The sequence below is a fragment of the Caloenas nicobarica genome, chromosome 1 (assembly GCF_036013445.1).
Source record: "Caloenas nicobarica isolate bCalNic1 chromosome 1, bCalNic1.hap1, whole genome shotgun sequence".
Taxonomy (NCBI): Eukaryota; Metazoa; Chordata; class Aves; order Columbiformes; family Columbidae; genus Caloenas; species Caloenas nicobarica.
In genome coordinates this window covers 93,133,542-93,160,833 of record NC_088245.1, presented here as the reverse complement: position 1 = coordinate 93,160,833, position 27,292 = coordinate 93,133,542, and the positions used below count along the sequence as shown (strand labels likewise).

The 27,292-nt window shown below is 39.0% G+C and overlaps 1 protein-coding gene across 4 annotated transcripts in view; it reads left to right on the top strand.

Annotated features, from left to right (window-relative positions):
• The window catches only part of EPHA3 (EPH receptor A3), a 245,289-nt gene that overhangs the window by 4,898 nt on the left and 213,099 nt on the right, over positions 1-27,292 (top strand). For 3 of the 4 annotated variants that reach the window (XM_065657430.1, XM_065657422.1, XM_065657439.1), the window contains exon 2: positions 13,730-13,794. In XM_065657430.1, coding sequence (XP_065513502.1) covers positions 13,730-13,794 — 65 coding nt within the window. Of the gene's footprint in view, positions 1-13,729; positions 13,795-15,011; positions 15,044-27,292 lie in introns of those variants that run through there. The other variant, XM_065657450.1, reaches the window with a different exon arrangement.

The window sequence follows — 27,292 nt, the reverse complement described above, 5'->3', positions numbered from 1 at the left end:
ATTAGGCTTCAGGGGCACTACCAAAGGAAAAGCATTAAACAGATAATAGACATGCTAAGTTTACAAGTTGTTTACATGAAATCTTTGCAAATCAGGAGTGTGTTCTGATTGAACTTAAATTTTTCGGTCCCATCTGGGAAGACGTACAAATTAGGGGTTTTTTATTATCCATCAGAGTTAAGTAAATTGCTATTAGTATACGTACTTTTGATTCTGTTTGAGAACTTGCAAGTTTTCCTCTAGGAGTGTATGTAATGGCTCTTGTTCTTGTAATCCCCACTTGATGAAAGTTTAGAAATACAGATGCAGGTGTTCGTTTTCTTGTTTTCAGAGCTCTGGATTTTATCACCAGTGAGGGTCACTACAGAGCTGTTACCAAATACAACAGAACTGTTAGTAGATTTTTATATAGAGCCTGAGTTAGTTCCTTAGATACCTGTAATTCACGTAGGTACCACTGCTTTGTAGCTGCTGTTTGATTTTTCTTTAAAAACAAACAAACAAAAACCCCAACAAACAAACAAACAAACAGCCTAGAGATAGAAGTATGTCCTTACTTTTGTTAAAGTACAAAGCTCTACTCAGTGTAACTGATATTGAAACACAGAGAGGTCACCTTAAGATGCAAAATTGACGGGACTTGTCCAGAGGTGTTGGATAAAACTTCAGAGGTGGGGCACAGGAATCGCACTAACCTGTTGCCTTTTTTAAAGACAATTCCAGCATCCAAAGAATTGCTTTTCTGGAGTGAGATGTAGGGATTTTTAATTTTTTTTTAACATTTCCTTTATTATGAAAACAAATTGTTTGATTTGTTCACACTGTTGAAAATTGTTGGAAATACATTTTTGAGGAGGAAAAGAGTAAGAAATGATACAGTGAAGTGGAAAAATTTTTGTTTACAAACACATGTGACTACTGTTAAGTGATCTGTTTTGCTAAAAATTGACTACAGTACTGTAGCCCTTATTTCCATAAACACTTTAAAGCAGTAGCTTTTTTTAATATATGTATATGTATTTAAACTGGTTTAAACAAGACCCAGAATTTAAAAGAAAATAGTTTAAGTCAGAAGATTAGAGATGAACTCCCAACAGTGTAATTTTGGAAAGAGAACGTGGTAGTAATTTGCTGGGTTAGGATTTTATTCCCTGCCATTACTCTTGTGCATCTTGATTTCTTAGGTGCTTGATAAATCCTAGCACAAGTAGTTATTTTGCAGTGTAAGCACTCATTTTGTAGTGTGAAACTGATATAAGCTTAAAATTCCATCCCTCGGACTGAAGATTCCTTCTAAATTTCTGCAGTGAATGAATGAAATAAATAAAGATGGAGAAATAAAGATAATCCTGTCTGAAAGAAGTCTTGGGACAGTGACAAAAGAGTTGTAGTCTCTGAGAGTGATGGGTGGATTGAATGAAACACCAGCATGTGCAGCCTTAAATTTGCACAGACGTTATTAAACCAGACACACTGTAAGCAGAAACTTTAGTGCCACTCTCCTTTTTTTTTCATTAAACTACTGTGTCCTGCTGTTTCAGGCAAAATATGGAAGAAAATCCCATTAATCTGCTGGAAAAATATTGATGAAAGAAGAATAGCAGACCAAACGAACAGTGGTTGAAACTTGCTAGCAATTAAGTGAACAATAGGATGAATGTTAAGGTTCAGTCAGGGCAGTTTAGTGTAATAAGATGTGGGAATGGTGCTTTCTTTTTTCTCTTTTTTTTTTTTTTCAGCTGGTTTCTCATAGCATTTTTATATCTATATTTGGATGGAAAGGTTTGCATTGCATTGATCTTTTCTTTTAAAATAATTTTTAAAAACTTGCTGAAGCATAGCATAAGAGGACAATTATTAAAACCAGAACTTTTAAATTGTTGCCTAGGAAGAGAGGAGTTTGTAGCAAATCCAGAGTGAAGAGCTACTCTTTAAATAATAATTAAAACACCAAAATACGTTTTGGTCATGGTAGGCTTCCCACAAACTTTGTGCAGTAACAGATAACGACGAGTGACATTGGATTTCTTTATTTAGTTGTTGAGAAGCTAGAAGGTAGCTAGAGGATTTTTGCCCCGTTTGTTGGTTTTTTTTGAGAGGCAAGTCTTTTTGAAAGATCTCTTTTGGAGAGGGAGAGAGAAAGATTTAAAAAAGAGCATAGGTAGGCAGAGATGAAGTGAAAGTTGGACCTGAATCTTAGAAAAAATCAGACCAAAATCCAAACTTTCTCCAATTAATGACAATTTTAGGAAACCAGAAGTCAGTGCTGACCATGATCTGAACACTGAGCAAAGCACAAATTAAGAAATTCCTTGCCTCTCTGAAAGTCTAAGCTTTGTTTAGGTTAGTAAGCTTCATGACTATGATTTACCAGTGGTGAATTTCAACAGAGGCTGCAGTTTAGGCAGGGTAGAGGCATTTTTACCATTCTGTTTAATCTTTCTGTAATGGTGCTTGTTTGGTTGGTTTTTTTTTAAAAAAAAAAAAAGGTAAGTTATGTCTGTCCAGCCTTAATGTTCATGACCAGCCATGGAGAACACACACTTAAGGCACTTATATCAAAACAGGTTCTGAGATGGTAGGGACCTTATCCTGCAAAAACTTTTATCCCACAGATGATTCACCTCTGAGAGCAAATGTCCTAGTAATGGTTGAGAGTTGAGCTTTCCTGGAGAAGGTGGTTACACCTGTGGAAAATGTACTGTGCTCACCTAAACCAGTAACCCAACTGTAGGGAAAGCTCATTGGTCTCTCTTGTTCCCAGCCCACCCACCCACACTGTCCTGCAGTCTTTCCCTTATGCCTGTGCTTTTTCTTCTGTGTCTTCCTTCCCATAAATCAACATTCAGCCGTAAAGAGTAGACGGCAGAAATTGTCTTTTCTTTTCCTCATTGGAAAGACCGCATGTCTGTTCCTTCTTACTAAATGCTGCTTACCAAAAAGTGGATGCTTTGATTCTGTAGATGCCCAGAAAAAGAAGACACAGGAAAAGAATCATGCGTTTGATGGCATTGCTTTTTCCACAGTTGCTTGTGTTGTTCCTGAAAGCTGGGTTAAATCTGGACAGAGAGTGTTCAAGAAATGGAAGCAAAAACTGTCTGTGCTAACTAAGGAAAGCAATTCTGGAGAAGAGGTATGAGGAACATGCTTAGTTTGTAGAATGTAATGGAAACCGGAGCCGTTTGTGGAAAGGCAATGGAAGTAGAGGAATAAGCAGAAGACAGGGGTCTGAAAAACTGGCTTGTGGGTAGATGGGAATAGAACAGTCATTTAGGCATTTACCTTTGTTATAAATATTTGTATTTCTCACATATGGAAATAGTGAAAAAAGATGTTAGCGGGGTTTTGGTTGCAAAGGCAGCAAATGAAGTCAGGGGCAATTCCATTTTTCATATGGATAGCTCAGCACACATGTTCTGCATTAATTACCTCCATAAATTCTGTTAACCTGGCAAACAATGAAAATATCATGTTGGTGACATCACTGTACTGGAAAATAAAACTGGTTTTAGCATCTTGATTTTCTCAACATGACATTTGAGGAGATTTTGTATGCTATTGGCGTTTTACTCCACCAATTTGTACCGGGATGTTTAGCCATTTGCTCTGTGGGTTTATTTTTATTTGTGGACTAGCTGTTTAAGAACCCAAGCATTTCATAGGCCATGAAAGCTGGAGTCCTCGAATCATGGAAAGAGAGAAGAAATGCTTGACGCAACTCTGTCAGGGCACACCTGAGTAGGTAGCTTTCCAAATTTCCAGAACTTTTTTTGCAAGTCTTAATTTCTGTGTTTCAAACTTAAAACCGAAACCAAAACAAAACCCATAATCAAACCCAACACAACTGCATTCACTTGCAAGTGTTTTTCATTTTCTGTGCCCCCTGTGAGGAATTTCTTAAAACCAATTTTTTTTTTTTTTTTTTTTCTTCTGAGTTGTGTGCTGCCAGCTGGATCATTTGGAGGGGTATGACAGCCTTTTTAACAAATAAATGGTTGTTTGCTGGACTTATGATCTGGTTCTTGTCTCCAAAATTTGTCATCAAAGGACTATTGATTACTTGTTGTGATTTTTGGTGATTTCAGGACCTTGAATGTGCTTGAACTGCAGTAAAATTGGTGGGAACTTAAGAACTTTTAGTCATGGGTGCTGCGTGTGCCAGGTATCTTTTCTGTGATACTTTTTGGTATCTAGATTTCTAGAAACTGATCATGTCTTACTGGGTTTGGAATTCTCAATTTACCTTAAGTGAATATGGACACTATGTAGCAACATTTTTTTTTTTTTTTTCCACTTTAAGTTCCTAGGCGGCTTCCCAAGGGAGATCTTTGTGGCACTCCGGTGGACCTCAAATCTATCAGATCTTAGGAGAGCTCAATTCTGCAAAACTAATGAATACTGAATATTATGTCTTTCCCAAGGGAGAAGGAATGCAGAAGTAAAAAGATTTAGTTGTGCAGTGTGCTTAATCCCTTTTGAGAAGTGCTTTAGAGCTTATTAAAATTATTTGAGTAATGTTTGCTGTTGAGTTTTGGCTAGACACAGGCATATGGTACAATTTTATGTGCATCAGGATTCGGCCACCCAACGGGACTGGCATATACAGCACAACCTGTGAGAGACCCACGTCTAGTCTGGGCTGGGGAAAGGCGTAGGGTGGCTGAGTTTAGGTAACTGAATTTCAACCTTAGTTTCTGTTGGTGTTTTTGTTTGGTTTTGTTTGTTTGTTCGTTTGTTTTCCCTGAGAAAGGCAAAATTGGCTTTTGCAATTTAAACTCCCTTTTAACACAGTGTCTGCCATTTTGCATTTACATGTTTAACATGATGCTTCACTGGTTCAGATTTAACGTTATAGTAGTAGAGTAGAATGAGATTTGCGGGATTTTGATTTGAATGTGAGTTCAGCTGAACAGCAATTCAGATATCTAGGGGTTTATGCCTCTTAGGCGGTACTGGTAAAGAACCAACTAGGACTGTTTTTTAAAAAAATGGATGCAAAGAAGTGAAAGCGACACAGTAATTTGGAACCCATTAGGTTAATCCATTTTTAATTTTTATATCCTTGTCTTAATGAAAAGAACTGGCACATATCAACTTACAGGAAATAGCCTAATAAAACTGAAACCTTATTAGGCCCCTTTGATAAACATTGCATTCCAGCCTGCCAGTCATATGGTTTTGCATACTTGGAAATTGAGCTTTACGCTACTTTAACAATATCAATAGAACTCTCATGTTTCAGACTAATAAAAAGAAATAAAATCTGTTTTGTCTTTGTTCATCCATGAGAATGGATGGGCGGTTGTCAGTGTAACGCAGACAGGTAGTCCGAGAAAAAGCAGCGTACGGATTTGTCACCTCGCTCCTCCAAAAAGAGCTGCTAGTTCATATGTCATCATCAGTGCAGAAACGGCTTGTCTTTGTTTTCTCTTTACAGTAGCCAGAATAACTTCTGCAAGGTGCTAAGGTAGGAGGTTCAAGTGTGTCTGCACACCTAAATAAGCTTGATACTGATGAAAGAGAGGGTAAGATGAAGGCTTTATATATGCTGCCTTAGCTATTGCTTGGAGCTCTTTCACAATAGCATGGAGGGAATGGCTTTTGGTGTGGCATGAACACTTCCAAGATTTCTAGCAACAAAATGTTTGCTCTTTTTCTGTTCTGCTTTGAAATCAGTTCCAGTTTTGTCTGCTAAGGAACAGTGTGCTTCTGCAGTTTTGCTCTCTGAAACCTTGCATGGGTGGCTTTTATTTTTGGACCTGATTGTGATTGCCCTGGCCGTTTAAGAGATTTAGGATGGCATTGTCCCTTGTCTACATGCAGGCTTCACACTTAGCAAAAGCAGGAAGTCATAGGACAAGAGGAAATGGCCTCAAGTTGCGCCAGGGGAGGTTTAGATTGGATTTTAGGAAAAAATTCTTCATGGAAAGGGCTGTCAGGCATTGGAACAGGCTGCCCAGGGAAGTGACGGAGCCACCATCCCTGGAGGTGTTTAAAAGGCATTTAGACGAGATTCTTACGCACATAGTTTAGTGTTAGAGTTAGGTTACAGCTGGACTCGATGATCCTGAGGGTCTCTTCCAACTTAAATGATTCTATGATCCTATGAAGACTGCTGGAGAGCTTCTACTTGGTGTCAAGTGCAGGTGATGAGAGCCTGGCTGGTGCGGCTGAGGTGTGCTCAGAGCTGAGGCTGCCGGTTAGCGTGGTCTAAGCCACTGTGAAGGGGGCACAGGAGCGCTGCTGATCCCCAGCAGTACCGAAATTCACTCTGTGCACAGCGAACAGGGAGAGGGCTGCCGTGCAGCCGCAGGGCCTCCCGGGTCGGCTCTGTTTTTGCGTTTTACAATCCATGCTTTTATTTATAGGCATTCCTGCATTGCTCATCGTTGTGCTGTGTTCCCTCTTTTGTGGCAGCCTTTTGTGAGAAACTTGCAGTAAGGTTCCTGCTTTGGCTGCTTCTGTATTCAGCTGTAGGAAAAACTGAGGTATCTAAATGTGGTCTCAAACGCCCATGAGGAGTGTGTTTGATGAGAAGTGTAAAATCTGTGAGTAAAATGAAACTCTTCCTCTTCAAAAGCTATGGGCAACTGCGGTAAAAATAGAATTTGCCAAATAATCCAAATTGATGTATATGTTCTATAGAAGCAATAATCGATAGGGTAACTTGACACATATTTCTAGTCTTTTTTCTTTTCATCCAAGATTTGTAGCACGATCTCTTAATTTTGGAAACAGTTATTTACTGATCATTGAAATGAAAATAATGGAAGCTTGGGCTATCCAGTCGTCTTTTGTTAAGATTCCTGTGTTCAGTATTGGAGCAACTGTTTTTTAATTCATTTTGGTTGTCCCTTGTCTGTTAATCTCTTGCCACCACCCTAGTGGAGTTCTTCAGTCAGCAATTTAACCACAGATTGAACATGACAGTTTCCAAATTTGGAATGTTCTGCACAAAATCATGTTTGTATTGTACAGTATAATGGCACAGGCACGAAGGGTTGAAAGTGCAGACCTCACAGCATTGTGCCTCTCAAAGGACTGTAGTCTGGCTTTGAGCTGTAGCAGAAATCTCACTGAGAAATCTCACGTTCGGAAGAGAGTTGCGTGGTAAATGGGCCAAACTTTGTTGGCACTTGGGTTGGGTATGCATTACAAAGTATGTTCTGTTGGCTGTTTTTAGGAGACTTTCCTCTGTGTAGCTTAGTGACACTTTGCTCCTAGGGTGCTCCGGGCTGGAGGGGGACACAGCTGTAAAAGCAGAGCTAGTAGATGGGGACCTAGCAGATATCTGTTATGCTATGGTCATTTTTTTCTGAGCAACAGTGACATCTGTACTACAATATTTGAGAAAAAATTTAGGACCACAAAATCACAGCAGACATGACTTTGTTAATGGACGAGCAGCAAATCAGGCCCCAAGTCTGCTGCTTAGAACCAGACTTCACCATTGAACACCCTTCCATGAAGGAGAATATTGCATTGGTTAGCATTTCTTCGTGGGATGGTTTCTTATTTACTGATTTCACTTATTTGTTGTCCGTTTCCAAAGATTTCATGGTCTACCTTAGCAAATTTCAGCATGATTTCAGCAACATCAGCATGATAGCTGATCCTAGTTGGCAATTATGGTGAATGCACCAAGGTGCAGCTCTTGCCTTGCCTGGGCCCAGCTTTTCTGTCTCTCTACGTGTTGCTTCTGGCCTCAGAATAAACCAAAGATACAAACCTGATCTGCTGCAGCTCCTCCTATTTCACTTTTGCCACTTCTCGGGGAGTGGAGAGTTGTGAAGACTCAGATCTGTACCCATAGGTGGATGAAAATCCAGGTGCAAGTCCCGTTAGCCCAGCAGGAGCCACCATTCTAAAAATGTACATCAGGGTTTGCGCTGACTCCACTCTGTCCCACCCCAAAACCAAGTTTTGGCTGACTTCTTGCCACAAAGTATTTTCTTTGCTGCTCAGGATTACATGACACATTTCAATTATGGGCATTCACCATTTTTTCTTTTTTGTAGTTGCATAGCAAATTTAATTTTCCCATTAGTTAGCGTTTTTTTTAATAACTAACTAGCATATTTCTAAACTGACAGTTTGATGCCAAACAGGAAAACACTAAACAGTGATGGTTTCTTGTTCTTTGGGGTTTTTTTAAACTTTTAATCAGAAATGTTAATTAGTTGAAGAAATATTTTCTATATTTTATCTCATTGACTATTAGTCTGTATTTTTGATGTAAAGAATATGATTTGGAAATGCTTTCAAGTGGTGGAGTTGTTTGTATGTTCTTCTTTAGGTATTGCAAGTTGCCTTCTAGCGGGTTTTCCTCCCCATTTCTTGAGTTGGTTCTGTCTGGCACAACTTTACGTTTATTTTTTTTTTTACTGGGAGAGGTATTTATACTGTGTTCAGTTCTTTGTAGCAGTTGTTACTCCACGTGTTTCTGGAAATGCTGATGCTATCAGACGGTATTCAGGTATCTTGCTAGTTTTACAGTTCTTTTTCTTTCACTGGCATTGCTTACCCCTGATGAAACCTGCTGTTAGTGAGCTCTCTGCCGTCACCCTCAAACTGGAAGCAGTTCTGATAGTGTGAGCTGGGACGTGTGTCACATTCTACCCAAGCCCTCATTTGTCTTCTCCCTGATGCCATGAGTAGGAGAGTGAGCGAGCTTCACATTTTGCATCTATGTCCCTGCTCTAGTTGCTGGAAAGAGATTCACCCTTCACCTCCTGGGCAGAAATGCATACTGAGGGAACTAGTAATGCTTTCTCTGGTGGCTGTGAACAGGGAAGACCAGAAGAGTCAGGCAGGAGAGAGCTTCTAAAAAGAGAACATGTTCTTAATCGTCATTTTGCCAGTTTGCTGCCCCTTGGCAGAGATAGCTACATGTACAGTACGGTGAGCAAGGCCGTTGTGGGAAGGACCAAGTCAAGAGACCCAGCCAAGAGTTTGTATAGCGCTGCAGTATTTTAATACCAGTAAATTCCCCCTCGTACTTACTACTAGTTTTAAAGGGAGCTAATTAAATTATGAGAACCAATGCAGGACACTGAGATTATTAGACAGACCTTTTTTTTTTTTTTTTTTCTTTTAAAAAAAACCCAACCAACCAAACCAGTTGTTTAATGAGAACTCTTCTGTGTCTCCTTAGCGTAACTAGTGATCCCTTTCAAGGCATTCTGTAGGAAAGGATTATTGATAGCAGCAAAGCTGTTCAGCTAGTTTAAGAGTTACCCTTAGTAACTGGCTGGTGAACCTCAGAGACTTCTGTAAGAGTTAGCTGAATGATACTCACACAGTTTTGCAGGAGGAGGAGATACAAGGAGTGCAAATGAGTTGGGTGAGAAACGCATAAGCTTCAGAAAGAACCTGGAAATCCTGATTCTCTTTCATGTGGTTTGACTTGTAAAACCACCTCTTTACTCTCTTCTGGAAAGCAGTAATAGTTAGAAAGGAAGAAGTGCTGTTTGTTTTAATTTTGGGACATAATATGCCAACCCTTCCTCTTTTTCTGTTCCCCAATACCTCATTTAAGGACATGAGAGCTGTGGGTAATTGGATCCTGAAGTTAGGACCACATCTGACCTGCAGTTATGATGGCTTGCACAGCCGTGCTCTTCACTGGGCCAGTTGTTCTGGAGAACCTGGTTGTTACACTTGCAAGGAAAGCAAATCTATTGCCACGTGAAGTAGCTTGACTTTTGTGTATGTGTGTGTTTGCTTTTGTCTTTCCTTAAAGATACACATCTTGCATAGGACAGTGGCATGAGAGAGGTTAAACTCACTTCTCTCCAGTTCCCTCTTTCATCTGGTAAATACATGACTGTAAGCAATTGCAGTACATTTAAGCATTGGCTTTCATTTAATTGTATGTGGGAAGATGTTAGGGTCACACTGATACTGGCCTACTGATCATGATCTGCATATGTCTTCATGTTACATTTCATGAATTGGTCAGGTCAGTTTTGTGAACCAAGTGTTGCCTTTTGTTACACTAAAGGATATATCAGGGTTGAAAAAAGTTGAAATGAGTAATCAATGTTTGTGTAAAGTTTTACTTTTTTACTTTTTACCTAATCCTACAAATCCATGTAAAAAAATAACAAAATTAATATCTAATCCATTCTTTAAGTATTTCTTCAGTCTTAGTGTACGGAAATGCTATTTTCTCCTTCAATTTCCAGATTGATATGTAATGTTAGGACATAAAATGACAAAATGTAACATTACCCTTCCCTATCATTTTTGCCTAGGGACCATGATCATTGCAGCCTGTAGGTTCTGTATTAATTGTTTGCTCTCTGTCGAGGTGTACAACTCTATCTTGAAGTCACAGGAAAAATGAGTGTCATAGGAGAGGGAAGCATTTCTTTCAGGTGACTAACTGAAAGGGAATATGTTTTCCATTTTAGATACTATTAAAAAACAGTACACTTTTGGTGAAAAATATTTTTTTCTAATTTTTAATAGGGGAAAAGTATTGTATGTATGAATTTCAATTGGATTCTAAACAACTTCAGCACTCAGACAGTCTCCTATGTGTTTCTGCTTGACTGTAATATAACCTTACTTGACAAATGACAAAGACATCCAGGCAAAGGCAGAGTTATCTAGGGGGTCAGTATAATTATGCTTGCTTTCTTTAGGTAATTTTTTGCTCCCTTGGTCTTTTATTTCTTGGCATTTCACCAAAATAAAATGGAACCAAGTGGTCTTTATAATCACTGAAGAGCACGTGGCTAGAAAGGTGAAGGAACTTAAGGCTTTCTGATCTTATTCTACTAGATGTTAAATAGTTACTTGACCTGACAAGCTTCGTTCCTTCTTGCACAAAAGAAAACAGAGGAAGTTGAAGACTGTGCAGTGTGAAAACATTATAAATATGTTTAGCACAAAACTACTTATTAATAAAGTTACAGGACTGGAAAATAGTTTTGCTTTGATTATTTTGTCAGTAATGGGAGCATTCATACCACTCTTTTTAGCTACTTACTTGCATTCTCAGACTTGCATCTGAACTAGAATCCTACTGTAGTCAGTGTGAAAACCTCCCTTCTAATGATTTCTAAAATGAAGTGAAATACCTATGAGCATGTAAAAGTAGTTTGCCTAGCAGTGGCAGTTTGGAGGAGATGAGGAAGGTAAGGTAGGTGGAATCAAGGAGAGAGGCTGAAAAAAATGTTAATGTCATAGATTTCAATATATGGCAACACAAGTTGCATTGTGGCTGGGGCATCCACCTGTCGTGGGCCCCACATGGCTTGCACTGGTTATTCAGTTGTCGTCATGGCCCTGTTGTAATGCCCGTGAGTATTTCTTGTAGGAGTGCCTGGTAACTTGATGAACCTGCTCTGAGAGAGAGGCAGGCAGCAAGCAGTTGGCATTATCGAGGTGGCGTAGAGAGAGATGGGACAGCGATGCTGAAGGCCTACCTGCACCTCGCGGGCGTGCTCTGACCGCCGGGCTACTTGGCAGGTCTGGGCAGGGAAACTACCACCAGCTCGTGAGTTTGTTGCCTGTTTATTTTTCGGATTGAGGCTGATGAATTTGGACTGAGTTCGTAAATTTCAGAGCAGCCACAATCATGTTTTCAAGAAGCTTATTCTTAAAGAATAAATATATTACTTAAGTTTACTCCTGAGTGATTTGCCTTAGCAACTTATTGCCAAGTAATTTACCTCAGAAGTCATACTTCTTTCACCACCATGTATTGGAGATGCACAACAAACATGTCTGTTTTATCCCAGGAAATCAGTTATCTGTGTGAATTTGTAGTCACGAAAGCAAGAAGTGCACTTTTTCTTTTTGAATTTTTATTAGTATTTCCTTTTTGTACATGCAAACCTCACTTCCGAATAGTCTGCCTAGGGCCCTATGCACTCAAAGGTCTGACTGATTTTTCTTTGTCTAGGTGACTGAGAATTTAATTATTGATAAATTCAGAGCAAATAAATATATAATACTGGATTATGTTATTTCTGTAAGATTAGGAACAATATTTTGTTTATTGATGTAGGTAAAAATTCAGAATACTGTATAACTGCAGGGCGAAACATTTTTCCTCACATAGATTGCAGAGCAGCTCATTCATGGTAGTATAGCATTGCATATGTACACATAAATAACACAAATGCATGTGCACAAAAATGTAGACAAATGTATGTATTTATGGTTGTTTATGACACGGTCTTGTTTCTAATACTATATGCTTGTTTTTCCCTACTGTGTCTCCTCCTGTACATGCCAATAACAGGAAAAAATGCTTTCATAGCTTTATTTTTTTTTAACTTATGTCCAAAATTAAACAGCAAGTAAAAGGAGAATGATGAAATAATACAAATAGCTTAACTTAGCAGATTCGTAGATAATATCCCTCATTTGTTCTCTTTTTAGTCCTATTCTTTTATTTTTCTCTGAGCACCAATACCCAGACCATCTGGTTCTGGGAGCAGTGACAACCCTTCAGGCTTACAAATAGGAGCTGAAGCTGCTCGGACTGCTACAGTGGCCACCTCTATCGGGTCCATCGTTCTCGGGTGTTAAAACTACCTTGCATATGATGGGATTTATTTATTTTCTCATTGTCAGTAATTTCCACATTGAAGGGGAAAAAATGGGGGTGGGAGCACAATGAAAGTAAGCCCAAATTGTAGATAATAAATATTGAAGTTGTATAGATTGGTGCAATTGCAAACAGCATTGTCATGATGTGTGTTAATACTTCATCAGTTTGTATTTATATAGAGGCTATTTGTGTGTGTGTGATACTTTGTCTCAATTAACCTCTTATGCTTCATATTAATAAATAAATGGTTAGTTAGGGAACTGTGTGGTTAAGCACTTAGAGACTATATGGCCAGGATAAGGAACAGAATTTATTTTTGTAACAAACAAATACGAAAGAAGAACAGCCATTAATTTGTATTTATTTATTTTAAATACCTGTCATGTTTTTAAATGGGTATAAAACCACTGTGATTTGATTGACTGGAAAATGTCTATATCAGACTGTTAAATAAAAACTTCCTTCTTACTCTGAAAATTGTTGCATGCCTCTTAAAAAAAAAAAGCTAACAGGAAGATTAGCAATGAATTGATAACCCTCTTTAAAAGTAGGTTTGTCTGAACTTGTAACATCGTAAATAATTACTTTTGTATCTAATGTGTTACACATTACATTTAGAAAACACTCCACTACTGCAAGACAATTTGAGAATAAATTAGATTGGGAGGAGGAAAGAACTGCAGGAAAGACTTCAGTCGGCATTCATTATTTATTCCTGTATTCTAAGAAAATTATATATGCCAAATAGAGGCCTTTAATCAAATAATGGTTAAAATATTCAGATCTCACCTATGTGGTTAGATGCATTGACCCAAATTTCAGGCATCCAAGGGGAAAACGCTACAGTTTGTGCAGCTGATAGAAGCGCTCTGTTCCCACCCCCTGCTGTAATTAATTTGGCCAGTGATCCATTGTTTGTTTTTTGTCACTTTTTTATTTTGAAAAGTTCCCCCGTCTGCTGTTCATACTATGTTTTAAGATAAACAAGACAATCCTTTTCATTTGTCTGTCTTTTTCTTTGTAGCTAACTGCCAGGCCACCTGAACAAATCAACTGCTTCACAAGGTCCCCAAATAAACACATCTTTTGGTACGGGTAACTGGGGTCAACTGGACAGAGGCAAATGAAACTCATTCCTCTTCATTTTATCTTCTTTTGTAGTTAATCTGCTGGATTCAAAAACAATTCAAGGGGAGCTGGGCTGGATCTCCTACCCATCACATGGGGTGAGTTCACTAGACTGTGAAATGGAAAAGTGCTGCTACAGACCAATGTGCTATTTAACCATTGTTTCCTCTTCAGAGGACACCGTGCAACAGTGCTGGTGGTTTGGAGCTTCAAAAATAGTCTGCTCTAAACTTGCGATATATGGCTTATACAGGTATGGTGCCTTCTCTTTAGGACATACATCGCCCTGCATGTGTAATCCCCAGCTCACTCTTATTGGAGAAAATGAAAGCAAGAGGTGTATTGAGGGGAAAAAAAAAAAATCTCTTTACGTACTGTTCCTTCTTCTATCACAACGTGTATTTCTAAAAGATATCACAGGACTGTTTCATAGTATTACTTGCTAGTTTATTCAGATGGAAGTAGTGGGAGGTGAAAAATTTTTGGGCATATCCAGGTGATGCAAGTACTTATTTGATAACTTTCGTGCTGAATTGTTCAAATACTGTTACTTATGAATTAATTAAAGAAATGTCTAGATAATGTTCTTGAAGGTTGTTTTTTTTGGTTGGTTGGTTTGGGGTTTTTTTGTTGGTGTGTGTGTGTTGTTTTTGGTGTTTTGTTTGCTTGTTTGTTTGTTTGTTTTTTCCTTATTTACCTTGTATCCAGATCTAATGAAACTAGATGTCTTAGAGCACCTGTACTTTTGAACTTGCTAACTGTCATTTTTACATAGCATTTGCCACCAGTCTCTTTTTAAAATTTTTGGTGACTTAATATCAGTGCATAACCATCCAGTGGTGCTGATAGGTGGTCACTCCCCAGCTTCTTGTCTCTGTGGAATGTGTGTGTGTGTTTGAGCGTAATAGGAACAAAACATTACTCTCTTGCTACCTTGCATAGTGCAGATATGCAAGGAGACTCTTGCATTTCTGCATTCTGTCCCTTGAACAAAAAAACTCACCTGGCAGGCTGAAACCCCAGTGCCTGGAGCTTCTCTCACCTTCAGAGAAGGTTGTGCTGTCAAGTCTTTGCTGAAAGGCAGCTCTTGGAGACCTGTGGCTCCCTCTCTTGCTGTCTCATCACTTGTGCCTGCTCTCATGGTGTTCTGTTTCCTTCCTCTAAGGCAGGGGTGTAGTTATATTTATACAGTCCTAAAATTACATTTGGCTCTTTGAAGGCAACCGTGTGGCTGTTGTGGCCCCTGGTGAAAATGAGTTTGACACCCGTGATCTAAGGCTGTCTTATTTTGGTTTCCTAGCTTTAAGATGACAACTCCTAGAAGTTTTCACGAGTCTCTGCTTTCCTGTGAGTAAACCCCTTTACCCTATGAGTAAACCTCTGCCAGAGAGTACTGCCACTTCTAAATACTTGAGAAATGTTGTCTCTAGTCTTGATAAGGGTGAGGAGTTGCTAGCTAAGAGTCCAGCCACTGTCCTTTTTGCAAACCAACTGCGTTTTGAATTCTCAGTGTCGGCAGGTATTTGCTCTTTGGCTTGTTTGTAGGATCATGAACATCTGCTTTTTGATTCTTCTGCAGCTTTGGGCAAGCTGTAGCTTCACTTTTATCACTCTTACAGAGATTAGTGTTGACAGTACTTTTGCATCTCTGTCTTGTGGAATTCAGTTGTTAGTATTAAAGTAGAGCCTTCTTGATATTAAGTGTTATGTGGGTGTTTAGCAGTATTTAAGGATTAAGGCTTTGTTTATTTTTTGAGTTTATACATGGATGTCTCTCTGTGTCTCTGAACAAATTGTTCCATTCACATGGAGAAGAAACGGGAAGAGGGTTCATGTTTCTTCCTAGTGGCCGTTCCTGCTGACTTTTGTCAATAAGAAACCTCTATAAACAGGATGTCCAAGAGAGAACTCTCCAGCAATTTCTAGCTCATCAGTCTTTTTTGTCTCCTCTTGCATTTTTTTCTTTTTTATTTTCTTGCAAAGACCCCCCCCCTTTTTTTTTTTTCTTTTTGTTCCTCTCCCAGCTGCCCAGCCCTCTTCTCTTCTGCTCATCTCCTTGCAGCTGTGCAGATCTACTGCTCTGCTCCCTGCAGCTGTGCCTCTCTTGCCTTGGATGCCTAAAGAAGTTGGTAGGGAATGATTCAGGGTATCTTGGGGGCTATAAGAAAAACAGATGTGCTACATTACCGCACCAAAAAGGGCCCTCAGATCTCTCAAAGCAATTTTATCGGCTTCTGCAAATTTTTGTCAGGTAAATCCAGCACAACTTGTTTGTGTGTGTCTGTGCATGCTGTTCCTGTTTACTGCAGTATCCACAGATATTGAAGCTAAAGTAAATAATGCAATTGTACTGATGTTCTTACAAGTTAATGAAATTCTTAATTAAAAATCGCATGGTTGTAGATTAAAGTAGATCATGTACTATGAGTGGTTTTGTAAGAGGACTGAGACTCTAAACTGTAGCCTTCACAATACTGTGAAATTTTTAGCTTACATATTGAGACATGAATGTAAAGTATAGAAATAGTAACATCTATCCTATCTGACTTTGCATTTTACTGTAAAATGATGACAGCTTGAACATCATGTGAAAGAGATGCCCCCTTCTTACGGCCTTTTATTTATAGTCAATTAATTAAACCTGGTAAATATAGCTGCATCTGTCTCTGAGATAACTAAAATATGAACTTAAACTTTAGTGGAAAAACATTATAATAAAGATGTCACATCATATTGAAAGATTGCTAATAGCATAGTGGTGATTTACAAGGTGAAGCTAATAGAGCTACACTTGAGGCTGTGATTCACAAATGAGAATATTGGTGTTGTGCCAATTCCTCTCCAGTGTGCAGCAGTGTTCTCATCTGAAGCCATAAATGTCAGTAAACTGAGGCCGGTGACTTACTGAATTTTTAAAAATAATTTAGCTGAAGTGTTTAATAAACCTCTTGCCAGGTTAATAATTTTATCTTATCGATACATGATATTGATTGATTTCTGGCAAAATGACCCAAATTGATTGGTTGTCATTTTCAGCATTCAGTGGTGGTTCTTTATTCTTTTAAGTCTGCCTTGACTTGGGCATATATAATAACAGCTTTCCAGAAATTCCTGAATATTCATGTTAAGATTTATAGCTCATTTGTATTCAAAGACTTCTGTGTCCCACGTAAGAACACTCTAATGGCAGTGTTTTAGACCATGGTTAATAGTATCACCCTGTAAGAATGTGATCTCTCCTTGAACCATCCCACACAGCCACAGTCTTGGCGTCAGTAACACTGATCTGGTCAAGCTCATTAAAATCCTTTAAGTACAAAACATCAGCTCTTCTAGATAGCAAGGCAACAGAATTAAAAATTATAATAGTGGGCTTTGCTGATGCTTGAACATGATTGGCAGCAGCCACAAGGCCTGTATCCTGTACTACCATCTCCAGCACCTGCCTAGGCAACCTTTTTGTAATGCTAGTCAGTCAAATACCAGTTCCATTTCTATAGGTTTCATTAAAGGGGAAAGAAAGAAGACCTACTTAGTCGCTGCAGAGTATATTATTGATATGCTGATTAAGCATAACACAAGTGATCATTAACTGCAATTCATGTAAATTACAGCAGCACAGATGTGGGGGTTGGGAGGATAAAAAAGCAAGTCACTTTAATAATATACAATAGAAACGTGATGGATAATTCATACAGGACAAAAAGAGTACAGTCTAAATCCCGCTCTGCATATTCATGCAAGTAGTTGTATTGGTTTCAGCATCATTTATTTTAAGTAAGAAAGATGTTTCTAATTTGACTCTAGCTCCATGTTATTTGGGAAGTTTGAAAAAAAAATATATGTATTTGTGACATAATAGCAGTACATCATTCTGCAGACACCCTATTCGTGACTTGATCTTTACATGTTTATTACTCATATTTATGGAGTTGAAATATTTGGCCACTTTTTTTTTTTTTATTACACAGTTAGTAGAAAAGTGAAAGAGAAATCATGCTTATCTAGTTTTGCTTGTAGCTAGACAAAAAAAAATGCTCTGGCACTTATTATTGTCATGTAACAGATAACTGTAAAACCCAAATCAAGCCAGAAAACAAACAAAAAAATGACGCTAAACTGTTCTGTTCATGACCAAAGTTAGTAAATTGCAGGCATAATTTTAAGAGGCTGGTTGGGCAATAAAGATATTGTCTTTGATGATTACAGTTTTCTAGGTCCTTGAGTTTATTCAGAACCATCTGACTACTTCGAGAGCTAACAGTGCTCAGTACCTTAAACTTTTAGTCATGTACTTGAGCTGCTGACTGTACACTGAAGTGCTTTGAAAATCTGGCGTGAATAACTTTGCTTTTTCTTAGTGGTCACTCTCATGATCATTTGGACAAAGCCAGCTGATCACCTCAGTAATGGAAATTGGTTCATAAATATTAGAGGAGAGCAGGATAATATCCCGTTTCTGTAATAGTTTGTGTTGTGCTGGGAAGGCTAGAGCATGAGTGACTGAGATTAATAAGGGTTTTCCGTCAACTGAAGTTGGGTTAGAATCCAAAAACCCAAGTGAAAATGGGGAAAATGCTTCCTTTCTTATATTTCAAAAGCCTGAAAGTAGTTTGTCACATTAGACTCTATTACTGCTTACCCATGAGAGTGGCAGTCTCCCTGGCTGCATTTTTTCTGGTTTCAATAGTCAGCTGATGTGTGGTACTGTAAGACTTTCTGGCCTTTTTTTAATTTCTTTTTTAAATTTTTTTTGGTGAGATATCATGGACACAGTCACTGAAGAAGACTGACTAAATAAGCGTTTGGATATCAGATGTGACTAGATGAAGGTAGAGGAGAACTTGTGCAGATTTACATTTTGCCTGTGATTAAAGTGCACTCAAGCTGCATTCAAGAATCAGTTATTCCGGCCACTGGGAACAGAAGGTTTCTCTGTTTATATAGAAGACATTTTCAAGATTAATAAGTATTCCCGTAAGTGGAAATAATGAGGTTTATTTTCTTGCAGCTTTGTGTCTTGTGGTTAATTGTGTGCTGTGATTGAAGGGGTTTTTTTGCAGGAGGTCTGTAATGCCAGTGGGTTTCCTGGTGTCCTGCTTCAGCCTCCCGCTCAGCTGGGCACACAGAAAGTTTCTCTTCCCTACATGCTCCTCTTATTTTCACACCACTGCAGAATCTTAGGACAGCTGAGCTGTCAAAAAAACCTTGAAACTGGCCAACAAATACAAAAATTTATGAAACAACCTAATTTTAGTTTTCTTTTGAATACCGATTGACATCTTAGTCTGTACTCATTTCTTTTGTCTGAGACACCAAACTTAACCTTGTCAACTTCTAAGTGATGCTGTGTTTGAAGTGGGGAGTATTACCAAAATCACCAGGTGGTTGTCAAAATGAGTTTCAAAATAAAACAAATGGTATCAAACAATTGTTATGAGACAAAAGGTTGAAACTGAAACTTATCTTTGTAAAATAAAAAATTAAGTACTTTTTTTCAAAATGAAAACAGGCATGCTATACTATTATATACTTTCTTTTTACTATTCATTAGCAGTGGAATTTCCTTAGTACTTCTTAAAACAATGCATTCTGTTAAAACCAAGATTTATCTATGTTTTGCCTGAGCTCTGGTCTCCCTACAACTTCATATATTTCCTACTATCATCCTGCATGTCATGACTTGTGTATCAGGTCTGAAATGCAAGCAGACTATTTTGGTGATTGAAAGCCAAACTAACCACTTGGGATTCTGTTTTTGTGAATCATAGACTTGGTTTCATTTTACACTGAATTGCTGATGGAGACAGTAATTTTTTTTGTTAATATACTTTTTTTTTGTTACTAATGTATTTGCTGTTGGGGTGCACTGAAAGTGTATTTCTTTTATTTTATTCTCCTTTTTTCTAAATAATGAGTAGAGATAGTGTTAAAAAGTAAGAGCATTTTTATTATGGCTTTCATAAGTTCTTCTCTTCCTCTCCAATTTTCTGTAACCAAGCATGTGCTATTTCTTATTTTTAGATTTGTTGTTTTGTTCCTACTAGAATAAAACAATTTGAATTTATTTTTATTACTGTAAAGTGAATGATTTTGGTTTGGAGAGAGACACTTAAAAATCTGCCTCTTTTGAGATAAAAATTTCTTAGTTCACACTCAGAGCCTTGAATCAGAATGCAGTGGCGCTTTCTTCAGTCTCTGAGTGCTTCTTCTATAGGAAATCTAACATGATGAAAAATAAATTTATTTGTACTGGACTTTTTTTCCCTTTTTGACAGGTATTACTTTTAGCAATACGAAGCTATGAAATATACCAGATGATTATTTTAATTATATGAATATTGTTAAATTTGTGACAGCATTGTTTAGTACTGCTTTCTTAATGTAATAGGAAAGTTTTGTTGATGTCTTCAGAAGCAGTATGAGAATAGTCAAGGGTAGAATCTACTTTTGTTTCATCTGCGTAGTATCTTCAGCTGCTTGCATTAAGCATGCATTTGAAATGGAAGTTTAAATAAAAAAAGTAGTTCAAGTTGACTAAACAAATGAGGGAAATGTTTTGAAAAAAAAATGAGAATGCATGTTACTTCAGAATTATATTTATGACTGTCTCTCATTATGAATTGTTACTAGAAATAAATGCCTTTTTAAAATGTGGAGCACTATGATATTCTTTAGATGTAGTGTTTTGATAGTTGTAAGCTGTATTTCATTCATTTGAAAAATTCACTATGAACGTAACAGTACTGTGTTTTGCTACATTTTAAAAACGGCTTTTATTATAATTTGACACAGTAAAAAGTGGACTAATTTCCATTCCATGATCATTATTAAGGGAGGGAGAAAGCCTTCTCCCACCCCCTTCTTTTGAAACCAGCATTTTTACCATGTTACTACAAATTATAAGATTTCTATTAAAAAAAATTTCAACAACAACAAAAAGCTAAATGTACAATAAGTGCAATGTCCTTGTACCATTTTTTTAAATGAAAAATATGGAAAACCCCCTCATATTTCATTAGCCTCATCAGTCATTTTACTTACTGGTAATAGGTTGCTGAAGGTTGGGTATCAGCTTTCTGTGGTTTCAAAAAAAAAAAAGGCAAGTTTTGGCTTCTGTTCCACGAGTTAAATAAAGATCTTATTTAAAGTTGGAATTGCAGATACTTCAGCTTCCAATTTTTCTCCTTCACTCTCAAAGCTTAGAAACAACAACATTCTCCTCATGGGCAGAATTTTATTTCTGTCAGCCTTGTCAGCATAAACACAAACCGTTTGTGAGAAGTTCTTTCAAATGGCCTGATCACCATGAGATATTTTTCGCCTTGTAAAGAAATGCTTACTTTATAATTTTATGCGTTTTCTTTTGTGCTGAATTTATTTGCATAAACCAGAACAGAACAAAGTAAATACAGTAACTGTCAGGAAATGCGACATTATTTATCACAGGGGCACACTACAGTCGATTTTAAGAGTGTTTTTATAACATCAAGACCACAAGAAGAGTAGCTTCAGTCTCCAGTTAAAAATGCCCATAAATGGTTTCGCCTGATGGCTTTTGCTGTGGTTGTGCATTATATTTTTTTATGGTCTAAGTAGTTTTGGTAGGTAATTTATCCTGGATATATATTTTTTTTTTTTTTTCACCCAGTGTGAAATGATTGTCCATGTAGAATAGTATTTTCTACAATTTAAAACTGTTCTTTTAAAAAGTATTGGAAAGTAGGCGCATAAGTGCACTGACGGCTTGCCGGCTCTTAGGCTGGACTAGCGCGACTGAGAAAGCAGTAGTTTCTAGGCTGGAGACCCAACATATTGCTTGATTTCCGCCCCCCCCCCCAATTTTTCAAAGTTGCTTGTGAAAACAGCCTGAAGCTTCTGTTCGTTAATTTTCCTAATTTCGCACACATGAATTTCTCCAGAGTGATTTCCCAAGCTTTGCTGTTGGCCTTTCGAAGGCGTGGGGAGAAGGAGCGGGGAGCGGCAGCCTGCGCTCCCCGAGGCGAGCGGTGTCGGGCGCTGCGCGGCTTCGCCGTCCGGCGGGCGGCCGAGCGCTTTCCCTTCCCTACGCCGGCGGCAGCTCCGTCCCGGGCGGCGGCGGGGCTGAGGCCAATGCCGGGCGGGAGGGCAGGTGAGCAGCAGCGGGGAGGGCCGCAGGGCACCTGGGCGAAGGCCCGTCGGGGATCTCCCTTCCTCCCTCTCAGAGCCTGCGGGCTGTTACCCCCCAGACGGCGCCGCGAGTTGCGGCCGCCCCGCGCAGGGCTGAGCGTTACGCGGAGCCCCGGTGAGGTTCAAGTCCTTTCCCTGGGGCTGCTATAAGATCCGCGGCAGGTTTCCCCGGGGGTGGGGGCACCCACAGGTGCGCGGAGGTTCCGTCCTGGAGGTGTGTTCGAGGAGCGGTATCGCGGGGGTCTGACCCGCCTCACCGTTCCCTTCACCCTGCTCAAGCCCCTCGGGCGGCGGTGGGATTCTGCGGGGTTTCCCCCCTTGTCAGGAGGCCACGGGCTGCCTCGGAGGAAGGTTAATAATTACAGCGGAGGGCTAGGACGATGTTTTTGCGCTCCTGCTACGGCCCTCCTGTTATTAGTACTGTTAGGGTTATTCAAAAGCGAAGAAGAGGCGGGGGTTCAGCAAACACGGCGCGGCCGTCACTGCTCGCTCCGACCGAAAACGGACCAGCGGCCCCAGCCTCCCCGCTCCTTTCCTTCCCCGCCCGCCGCCCCGGCGCCCCGCACCCGGGCCGCGTCCCAGCGCCGGGAGCGGCGCGGGCGGCTCGGCAGGTGGCGCTGTGCCTTCAGCGCGGCCCCCCCGGGCCATGCGGGGTGGGGTGGGGGGCGCACGGGCTAATGGGCGGCGCGTTTTGGCTCTCGCATGATAACGCTTGCCGCGTCCTCTTAGGCAGCTGCCGTGGTTGCCTTCAGGTGTGCCGTCCGCCTCCAGAAGATAGCGAGCGGGCCGACATTTCAGTTCTTCAATATTTCAGTTCTTCGTGTGCTTGATTTGGTTTGGAGCGGAAGGTGTTGTGGTGAAATGCATCTTTCATAGTTGGGTTCTGCTTTTAAGCAGTGGTTGAGCTCTGTGAAGGGTATGCTGGGGTTAAGGGATCTTTGCACTCTGTGTAGGTACTATCTTATACATAAATGGTGATGAAACCTGTGAGTTTTACTCTGTGACATTTGGTCCTTGCATCTGTGTGTTGGTCTTCCCTTCCTAACTGCTGTTCCTCGATATCTCTCAGACTAGAACTTTATTTCCAGCTGTTGGATTTCCAGAGGCCCCAAAGGGTCATTAAGATACACAGAATGATTGCTGGTTGTCTGTTAGCACATGTACATGGATGAGTGCTGTGCTGCCATGTGGTTTTTGTGCTGTTGCATTAGACAAGTCGGGCCGGCAACACCATCCTTCCTCAAGGGCCTGACAATTGATTTTGGGTTAGACTCCAGGGAAAAAAAAATAGTCATTCTATGTTCTTGTTTCTAAACCAAATAAAAACCTAAAATCCAAGTGAATCTTTAAAATCTACAGGACAGTTACTGTTTACAGTTGCTGAAGCTTACTTTCTGAATGGTAGGAATTAGGGGGTTTGTATTCTTTATCAGTTGTTTATCTTAGAATATTACAGGTAGATTTTGACCACCAATCCTTTAATTAGACTGTTGAGACTTGATGATATTGACAAAAAAAATTGTGGTAAATTAACTTGCTTCAAGTTCTGATGTTGCCCCGAAATTATGAGAGGTTGATAATGTTAGTGCTGGTTATGGATCGTGCTGCAGAATAGTATAAATCAGAATCTACTTTTCACTTGAAATATTTTTAAAAGTTTGATACTGAAATGTGTCTCAGTTTCAGAGATGTAGATTATCAGAGAAATAATGAAGTGTTGTCTGGAAGAGTTGCCAGGAGGCCATCTAGTCTGTCCAATCTCCTTCTCAGTGCAGGACTATTGCTAGAGTTGTATCAGGTCAAACACCTATAGTTTTGGATCGTGGAGTCTAGGAAACCTATGAGGATGGAGAAACTACAACACCTCCAGGCAGCCTGTTTCAATGCTACACAGGCTTCCCGTGGACAGAATTCTGCCTGATATCTAATTTGAATCTCTCAAGACACAGTTCATGGCAGTTTTCTCTTCTTACACCATCTGCTGCTACTGAGGAGAGTTTGTGTTAAGTCCCTTTCAAATTGTTGCAGTCTGTAGTTAGATCATTCCCTGGCTTTTTCTTTTTAGAAGACTGAACAATCCCTGCTTCCTCAGATCATGTACTTTTGTCTTATGTCTTGGTATTGAGCAATCTTACTAGGTGTTATGCCATACTCATTGCCATACTAGCTTCTTTAACTGGGTGAGATAAACATGTGGAAAACCTCCACACGGATAGCAGAAAAAAATCTAAGAATAGGTTGATGTAAGAGTGTAGATGCCTTATCTGTGTAACTGACCAAGTGTTTCAGTCTAGAAGCAGTTCACAAACAACATTATATTTTATTTTACATTCATTTTACCACACAGGGATTTGACAAGAAAAGCTAAATGGGTTCTGGAAGAGTTGGGATTTCTTGGAAAGATAACAGCATAACGTGGCTTACTTCTCCACAGCTCCTAAAAATGAGAAGTCTGGTCCTATACTAGCTTGGTATCCAGAAGCTCTTAAATGGGCGACATGTTTGTCTAGAATTGGGAAAAGGCCTTGAAAACATTCAATCTTAAGAGCTTTTTCCATGAAAGCAAAAAATCTTAAGCTTGTATTTTCTGCTTGAGGGGGAGATTCTATTTGTTTAAGTTTTGGTAGCAGGAATGCTTTTTGGATTTGTGTGGGGGTTTTTTTAATATATATATATTTTTTTTTATTTTTTTTTTTTAAGGCAAGTATGTTTCCTGAGGGTGAACAGGGCACAAAAAAAAAAAAAAAGGGCTAAGGAAGTAATGGCAGCTGAACTGAAGATGAGAACTCTGGATAGAATTACATTAAATAGTCAAAGGTGATGTGGAGAGATGTGTCAGGTGTGAGGGTGAGCGAACGATCAAGATTGAAATCTGCAGAAAGCAACCTGGATTTAAGCTGCATGTGGAGCTATCCTCCTGCCTTCCATCTGGGAGACTTGGAGCTTCTTTCACATGTGACACTAGGGAATAAAGATGCAACAACAACCATCACGTTGAAAGGCAGAATCCTTTGGCTTCTATGGGAGCGAGAGAGCTTGGATTAACTCCTAGCTTCCCTGTGACTCTGACTCCTTCCTTCATATTGCAGAGATTGATTCAGTGACATTCGTGCCTGTCAACTGTTCAAAACTCTGCCTTCATGAACCTCTGTGTAAATATTTACCAGCAGTTCAAACAAACAGGATTCTTGCTTTTCCACTTCTCATATAATGTTAATGCAAAATTAAAATACCAACCAGAACTTCAGAAGTTAATTTTCTTCCTGGCCATGTAGTTTGATACATAATGTGCAATGCTTTCCATCAAACTTACAGGATGTGTAACCTGGCAAAGCAAACATTGCTACTGGAACTTGAGCGTTTATGTTCCCTGATGTCCTTGCTTTACCTGTTTAACTTTCACTAATATTTTTGTGACACTTTATTAATAAACATAATGTATCCATGACAGTAATTTAATTTTACTCTGAAACCTGGTAGTAAATGTTTGAACTGCAGAGCATATTTGTAGAAGTGTTTTAGCCTGAAGAAATGCTTAGAGGAGAAGCTGAGCTCTTCTCCTGATGGCACTGTAATTCAGCAGCATATATTCAGAAGTAAATGGTTTTCAAATTAGAACATCCTCTTACAATGAAAACATCCAGAGGGGTGAACATTAGTAAGATCAGTAGGAAAGTACTGTGTGGATGAAGGACAAGCAAGGGCAGTGATGTAGCACACGAAATAAATGTGCAGCCCAGGTGGAAACTTTCCCTCTACTATGTGACTGATTTGCCAGGACAATTGGAAGCCTGAATTATTGTTCTTTTGTAGGCTGGCAACTAACTGAAGGTATCTCCTAAATACACATGTGGCTAAATAGAGGTATTGGCTTTAACACACAGAGGATGGGATTGGATGGGCAGACAACAGTTACCAAATCTTGGAACAAAACACTTACTGAATGTCAGTACTGTCACATCTTTAATTTTCATAGTGTTTTAAGAGAAGGCCAGGCATTGTCTGTCTTGTGCTGTAGCAGAGGATGGTTTGTGGACTACCCCACTTCTGAGTTCCTGAAGAGTTTGTGATTTTATTTTGAAATATTTATAAATAAAACGTAAGCGGAAACTGAGAGAATGGGGAACATTTTGGAAATAGAAGGTGAATGCCGAGTGTTGGTGTTTTTCATATTTTATGAAAACTGATAGATATGTGGCATACCACATCTTGAAAATTCAGTTGTTGCATGTGACTGCACTAGTGCAATGTCTTGATTTAGAAGGTGGAGGGCAGTATTGAACTCAGAGCTAACTTACATGGTTAAACCCCTATTAATAGAGACACAATGTGAAGGGTCTGCAATTTGTGTTCTATAGGTTGAAATTTAGTGATTTTGAGGACTGAGTGAAAAAAATACAGTTTTACTTGACTGGGGGTTGTGTTTTAATCTGAAGAATATCAGGTCTCCATACTGAAAGTGTAAAAAAGCAATACAATCTGTTATTTGCTATATAATCTATTTTAAGTATATAACCTGTTTGGTGTTTATGTCCTTTTAAAAACAAAAAAAATCAACAGTGGAGCAAGGAAGTATCTGAACTGAAGGTATGACCTTAAACTCTTGCAATGACTGATGTACAAATTTACAGGATTATGTCTGCCATCCTATTTTATATGAAATATAAAATGTGTATTTAATTGTTTCTGACATGTATGGAAGCAAACTTTTTTAAACCATATGCATTTTAACTGGTGCATGTTAGAGGTATTTAAAAACACTAGTCAAATGTGATGTAGGTTTATTTAACCAAGATTACTAGTTGAGTTAAAGGCAATACTGTGACCAAATGTAAACAAGTTTTGGCATGGCCGCTTGCAATCTGTTTTATTTAGAAATCAAGTTCATTTAGTAACCAGGGCACTGTCTTCTATTTATTTTTTTTTTCTCTTTGGTTATGCCCTGTTTAGAAAAACTGATTTAAATATACAGGTTCAAATCTTGCTTTTGCATTTCTTGTAAAACAGAGATTTTTAAATTAAAACCTTGCAAGTTCTTTTCCTTTTATTTGCCTGTTCAAATTCAGCAAAAGGTACTCATCCAGCAAATACCTAGGAAACAAACAAGAAATAATCTGCTTATAATTTATTTCTCTTTTTTTTTTAAATAAAAATGTTTTTATAAAACAAAATAAAAGGGGAGGAGAAAAACAAAGCTGCGAGTGATCGCATTCCATTCAGTTTAGCTTCTTGCTGCTAAATTTCCCTGCTTCGCTGTTACAGGAAGAACACATCAATCTTCCTGTCTGTTTCTTGCCAGCGAATGCTTTGGTCCAGTTGTTTCCTCTTGTTACCTACAGCGAGATTGTACCAACTGTGTGAGAGGAGTTCGCTGAATATAGTTGAGCGCTAGGCCTGGAGCCTCCTGAAGCCCCTGTAGGATGGCAA